This window comes from Arachis ipaensis, chromosome B09, assembly GCF_000816755.2.
Source record: "Arachis ipaensis cultivar K30076 chromosome B09, Araip1.1, whole genome shotgun sequence".
Taxonomy (NCBI): domain Eukaryota; kingdom Viridiplantae; phylum Streptophyta; class Magnoliopsida; order Fabales; family Fabaceae; genus Arachis; species Arachis ipaensis.
Genome location: NC_029793.2, coordinates 15,776,208 through 15,783,344, shown reverse-complemented (window position 1 = coordinate 15,783,344; position 7,137 = coordinate 15,776,208). Strand labels below are relative to the sequence as shown.

Genomic DNA, 7,137 nt, shown 5'->3' with positions numbered 1-7,137 from the left:
TATTTTAAATTTTGGCATGATTTGCTCCAACTATGAATTTTTGTATTTTACCTTATATTTTATTAGGTACAATTAGAAATTTGACTGTATATACTAAGTGTACACTAAAATCAGTTACTAATATAAAATATATGTTAGAATATAAATACACATTGAACATAAATTAAATTACATATGTATTTATACATAATATACATAAATATATTGGTGACTGATTTTAGTATACGAAAAGTATTTTTGTTATAAATTATATTTTTATTTTCAAATTATATTGCTAAGAATTTTGCTATGTAAAAAATTAGTTAAAAATGTCTTAAAATTAGTGGTTAAAAAATTAAAATAAAACATTTTGATTTTTTAATACACAATTAATGTATTCAATATATTAAAAATAACCAAGTTAAATTAAGTTTTTTTTTTTCTTATTCTTTCATCGTTCTTTTTCATTTGATTTTTACTATGCCAATAAATTATTAAACTAATTTGGTTGAACTTATTACTAAAATAATTTAGTCATGTAATATGGTTGTATGTATTCTAATTAAATTTTTTATTTGTATTAATATCCTTAAAATACTTATTAGTAAAATCCCTATTGAGTGGTTAGGAAATTAAGATAAAAAAAGGTAGGAGACTATTTAGAAACCCTATTTTTATAAACACTTGCATCGGCAACTAGGAGACGATTATGTCTCTTCTTTATATCGTGTGGTTAACTTGTTGTTTTTGTATTTATTAGAGATTGAGATCTACAATGCATAGGATTGGTAGAGGAATTTCTTGGAGTTAGTTGAGGTAGTAGGATTGTGATGGGTTCTTTTCAAAACTCTAGCCGGCAAAAGGTGTTTGACTAATTGGAAATTCTTTAAGAAAAGTTTTCGTCTGGCAAGGCTTCTCCAACTTTTTGTGGGTTTGTGCTGTATTTTGTTGTTATGTGATGTGTTTATCATTTTACATTTATTCCCCTAAACTGATGTAAGTAGGGTATCATCTAAAAATGTAATATTTAACATTTCAGGTCTTAACAACTTTTCGCACCATTTTATTCAATGAAAAAATAATAATTAATTCTCAGTTTTAACTTGATAATCAAAACAGTTTTCTAATTTTTTTTTTTTTACCAAAGATATAAAGACTTGAACCCGCAACCTCTTAGATGAGTATGGAGATATTATGCCATTTAAGTTATTACTCATTGGCAATAGTTTTCTAATTTTTAAACTAATTAAAATGGTCTATTGTATTGAGTTTAAATCGTTAATCAAATTAGTCACCAAGTTAATGTCGTTGACAAAAATTTTACGTGCTATGCTAACTTTCACGCTGACATAATATTAGATAGATATAATAGTTAAACTGATCTCTTAGTTTTAACTTAATAATCAAAATACTTCCCTAATTTTTTAAACTAATCTAAATGGTCCATTAATTTTAGTATTAATTGGGTAATGTTAAGTAGAAAAAAAAAAACAGCCAAAACTTGTTTTATTTAGTATTAATTAATTGTCACAACAATTAATAAATGCTAAATAAGGCAAGTTATGGCTGTTTTTGGCTGATTTTCTTTGGTTACCAAACATTTCCGTAATTTTTTAAACTATAAATCAAAATGGTCGCTCCATCAAATATGCAAAAAAGCCAAACTCATTCTCTTGCAGTATCTCTTAAAAGAGGCCTGCTACACATATAAGTCTTTTTGGCTTACAAGTCTTACAAGTTGGCACAAGCTCAACAAAAAACACGCATTACATTCCCACATTCAAGAGTAAATAAACGCACGTTATTCAACCATTTCCTGTTTCCAAAGCGTGCTACTCACCATGCATTATAAACGACTCTTCTTCTTCTTCCTCCATGAAAACGAGTTTCTTGCTAAATTTGAAGATAATGAAACTTCAGAAATACACCCAAATGATTACAGAAATGCACCCAAAGGATTACAGAAATACACCCAAACGGTTACAGGAATTCACCCAAAGAATTACAGAAATACACCCAAAGGATTACAAAAACTACACCCAAAGAATTTAAGAAATACATCCAAAATTCGTTGAAGTACACCTTATGCATAATTCATAACTCTTTCTCTTTCTCCTCCTCATCTTCTGCTTCTTCTTCTTCAAAAACGATTTTAGAACTTGATGTAAAAAAACAATGGAAATCAAGAATAACGAAGAAAGAAAACAGAGAGAAAAGCACGTAAATGAAGAAGGAGAAAGAGAAGGCAAGAAACGAAAGAAAAGAAGAAGAAGAAGAAGAAGAAAAAGAAGAAGAGGAAGAAGAACGTGCAGCAAGAAGAAGAAGAACGTGCAGTAAAAACGTGCAGTAACGGTTGAAGAAGGAGAAAGAGAAGGCAAGAAACGAAAGAAAAGAAGAAGAAGAAGAGGAAGAGGAAGAAGAACGTGCAGCAAGAAGAAGAAGGTGCAGTGAAAACGTGCAGTAATGGTTGAAGAAGAAGAAAAAGAAGGCAAGAAATGAAAGAAAAGAAGAAGAAGAGGAAGAGGAAGAAGAACGTGCGCAAAAAAAAAGAAGAAGGTGCACTTGTAAAGACTTGTATAAAAAAACGCTTGTATGTGGAGAATTTCTCCTCTTAAAATAACACTTTAACCATGAATATGGATGAAAATAGAGTTCATAGACCTCAAGTATGTAAATGGCAATTTATATAACCAAATCCAGCACCTGTAACTTGGGTTTATCGACAGGGGCGGAGCCACCTATACCAAAAGGGGGGCAATGGCCCCTCCCAAACTTCAAATCTTTTTTATAAATTGTGTACAAATTTTATTTTAGCCCCCCTTAAAAATTTTATTTTACTTTTTGTTTATTACAAGATTAATTTTTGGCCCCTTCCTCAACTTTAACTTAGCTTTGTCCCTGTTTGTCGAGTGGTTAACTCATTTATTTATTTAAATAACTGTGGAGAAGTTTAAATCCTATCTTATGCATAAAACAATCCTTAACCAACACCTTTAAATAGAATTTACATTCGCAACAAATTAGTATTTAACTTGTTAGACTTAAAAATATTGTAGAAAAATAAAAATAAATCAAGCCGCTGTACTTGTGCAAATAAAGTCCCAACACAAAATTAATCTGACATTACTACATCACTAAATTAATAGATCATACCACGATATCTATTGTTTAATATTTATTAAAGAAATGTTGGTCCTCCTGAATAACTCTTCACACAAAAAATTTGCAATCCATCCCAGAGAAAAAAAAATCATGAGATTTATTGTACCACAAAAATTTTGAAAGTCGGTAAACTTTCACCAGCCATGCCAACCTAGTCAAATCAGTTCGAGAGTTTCACACAATTTGTTAGCATTATTGTTAGTATTTAAGGAGTGTTACGAGAGATGTATTCTTTTTGAACATCAGAAGTAGAAAAGAAGAGGAAGAGATTCTTTCTTTTAAACATGATGGCACTGTGAGTAGGTTTTCTTTTTGAATTTTTTAAATTTTATAATCTTCCAATGATATTATTTTCAGTTATTCTCTCTACCCAAGCAGTAAAATAACGTCATTTTAATGCTACGCAAGCGTAGAAGTTAATGTGTTATGTAAAATTTTTATTGGTGACGATTGATGGAAATATCATTTTGACTATGATTTAAAATTAAGGGACTATTTTGCCGAGTTTTAAAATTTGGGGACTATTTTAAGGGCAAATCACTGGTTTAAGTCAGGTTAGAAGAAAATTACGCAAATCAGCCAAATCAAAAATTGGTTCATAAATCTACTAATGCACATTTGTATATAATTCGAATTAGGTAGCTTCGAACTCAATTTACATGTAATTCGAATCACATAGATTCGAACTACACACACGCACACACTCAATAATTCGAATTAGCGTGATTCAAATTACACAAAGCTTAATTCGAATCAGGGTGATTCGAATTACACCCAACAACGAAACCCTAAGTAATTCAAATCAAGTTGATTCGAATTACTCATTTGTTAGCTTTAGTGGTAATTCGAATTGGGGTGTTTCGAATTACACTTGGTTCGCCTATAAAAGGAGTTCGAACCACCCTCATTCGGATCACTTTTCCAAACCCATACCCTACCAAGTCCCAGAGAAAACAACCCAGATTCGCTCCGACAGAGGCTCGAGCAGGATACTGAGGCGATGGAGACGATCCGGAAAGACTATATCGTTTGGATGAAGTTGCTCATATAGCCGGGGTCATCAACGACGAAGTTAGTAGTTAAAGTTTTTTTTAAGTGGTTTGTTTTAGTGGTTTTGCAAGTGGTTTTGTAAGTGGTTTATTATAGCGGTTTATGTTAGTGGTTTATGTTAGTTGTTTTGAAAGTAGTTTTGTAAGTGGTTTTGTATGTGGTCTCTTGTAGTGGTTTATATTGGTGGTTTATGTTAGTGATTTTGCAAGTGGTTTTGTAAGTGCGGATGGCCTGTGGTTTATTTTAGTTGTTTATGTTAGTGGTTTATGTTAGTGATTTTGCAAGTGGTTTTGTTAGTTGTTTTGCATGTGGTTTATGTTTGTGGTTTTGCATGTGATTTACTTTAGTAGTTTTGTTTGTGGTTTTTTTGTTGGTGGTTTATGTGAACGATCTTGTTAGTGGTTTCGGAAGTGGTTTATGTTCATGGTTTTGTTAGTGGTTTTGGAAGTGGTTTATGTTAATGGTTTATGCCAGTGGTTTTACAAGTGGTTTATGCTAGTGGTCTTGATAGTGGTTTATTTTGCTGGATTTGTTAGTGGTTTTTTTAATGATTTTGCATGCGGTCTTTGTTAGTAATTTCTGTTAGTGGTTTTCTAAGTAGTTTTTATTATGCGGTCCATCATATGCGCAGCCCCAGAGATGCATCTCGAGCATGCGGCGCCAGCAGGGCATGCGACTCGACGAGAGGTACGTTCCGTACTTGCAGATGGCTGGATTATACTATCTTGCGAGACTGAACGATAGATGGTTCAGATTGAATGAGCCCCTTGTCAGTGCTTTTGTCGAGCAGTGGCGTTCGGAGACGCACACATTCCACATGCCGTTTGTGGAGTGCACGATCACACTACAGGACGTGGCGTACCAGTTGGGGTTGCCGGTCGACGGACGTTATGTCAGCGGTTGTTTGACCGATTTCCAGATATACATCCAGGGTGGCCGTCCAGCATGGGTGTGGTTCCAGGAGTTGCTTGGAGTGTTACCTCTTGCAAACCAAATTCAGAAGTTTGCAGTGAACTGCACGTAGTTCCAGGAGACTTTTGGAGAGTGCCCCGTGGGAGCCGACGAGGAGACAGTGAGACGCTATGCTCGTGCCTATATCATGATGTTGTTGGGCACTCAGCTGTTTGCCGACAAGTCCGGCAACCGTATTCACATGAGATGGCTACCCTACGTGGCTAGGCTTGAGGAGATGGGTGGCTACAGTTGGGGTCGGCAGCACTAGCTTGGTTGTACCGGTGCATGTGCCGAGTGGCCAACAGACATGTGGTCAAGTTAGCTGGCCCGTTGCAGTTACTTCAGTCTTCGATCTTTTGGCGCTTCCCTGGGTTTAGACCTGTCGGGTATGATACGTTCAGCTGGCCCTTGGCCTCGAGGTACTGTTGTCGCATTTTTATCTTTTGAGTTAAATTATTTTATTCCATGTCCGCCTATACTGTTATAGTATTTTGTTACACTTTTCTTTCGTTATAACACCGATGTGAGTTGCAGATGGTCAGGTCATAACCCTTCCGCTAGCGAGAAGGGACCTCGAGTGCAGATGTGGAGGCTAAGGATAGACCTGTTACAGGCAGGGGATGTGAGTATACTAACCGCTTATGTTTAGTTAAGTAACCTTTCATACTTCGCATCAAGATATGGCCTAATATTGTTGATATGTATTTGTAGTTTATTTGGATGCCGTATAGCTCTCCCGATGTCCTTCAGGTTGTGCATCCGGAGGTGCTGGAACCTCGTCATACGGCGTTATGGCGGTGTGTGACGGCATTGATATATTTCGCCGTCATAGAGTGGCATCAGATTGATCGGGTGCTACGTAGTTCGGTGGAGTACAGTCCCGCTCCCAGCCCGCCCTGAACATCGAACGAAGGGGAGGCGACAGGCTCGACTGGAGGTTCATACACAGGGACGGATGAAGATGCACCCGCAGGTCTGGAGCTAGAACCGGCTACCGTGCCTACAGCGGGGTATTCCAGTTCGAACCCCCCGAGCTGGATATCACATCAACCAACTTCGCCAACAGTTCAGGTGTCCTAACTTCGGAAAACTGCCGACGACAATGAAACATGACCTGCAAGTCCTCATCATTCCCGATCGTGAAATAATCATACTTCACGATTTCTCGCAGTACGGAGATTGGAATGCGATAGAAAAACTTCTTAACCCGTTTCACGCTTTCCAGACCAAGTTTCTGTAGCACAGAATTAACAAGGTCATCATAGCTCATCGTAGGCCTCATAAAAATACTAAGAGGATCCTTATCGGTGAACTTCACACCGGATCGTGTTTTCCTCTTAATCGATCCTCTGTGGTGAACCAACACTACAAAACTCTCCTCACTAGCCATTTTTTCACTCTAATGAGATCAATTCACATTCACACCATATTTATACACATCTGGTCCTATATAATTTGAACCAGCTTAATTCGAACTATACATTGTGTAATTCGAATCAGCCATATTCGAATTACTTAGGGTTGCGTACTGGGGAGTAATTCGAATCAATCTGATTCGAATTACTGTGTGTGTAATTTGAATCAGGAAAATTCGAATTAGTGTGTGTGTGCGTGCATTTGTGTATAGTTCGAATCATATTGATTCGAATTATATGTAAAGGTAGTTCGAAATGACCTGGTTCGAACTATATAGAAAGCTGCATTGGTTGATTCATGAACCAGATTTTAATTTGGCGAATTTGTGTAAAATTTTCCTCTCCTTGGCTTAATTATGTGATTTGCCCCTATTTTAATTATTGAGTTAAAATCAAGAGATCATTTTAATTACCCTTTTAATTATATCGCTCGAGTGAAACCATCAAGAAACATTAAGATGACTAACGTTCAATTGTTTTTTATTAACTTAAAAAAATGTATTTTTTGTATAATTATAACTTAGAAAATTAATTTAAAAAGATAAAATATAAAAAATATAAAAAGTGTTCTTGTGAA

At 35.5% G+C, this 7,137-nt stretch overlaps 1 protein-coding gene across 1 annotated transcript; it reads left to right on the top strand.

The window, feature by feature from the left end:
- Positions 4,844 to 5,413, top strand: LOC107615114 (protein MAIN-LIKE 2-like). Its single transcript, XM_016317227.1, has 2 exons — positions 4,844 to 5,200; positions 5,312 to 5,413. Exons 1-2 carry the CDS (start codon positions 4,844 to 4,846, stop codon positions 5,411 to 5,413), a joined length of 459 nt encoding a protein of 152 aa, XP_016172713.1.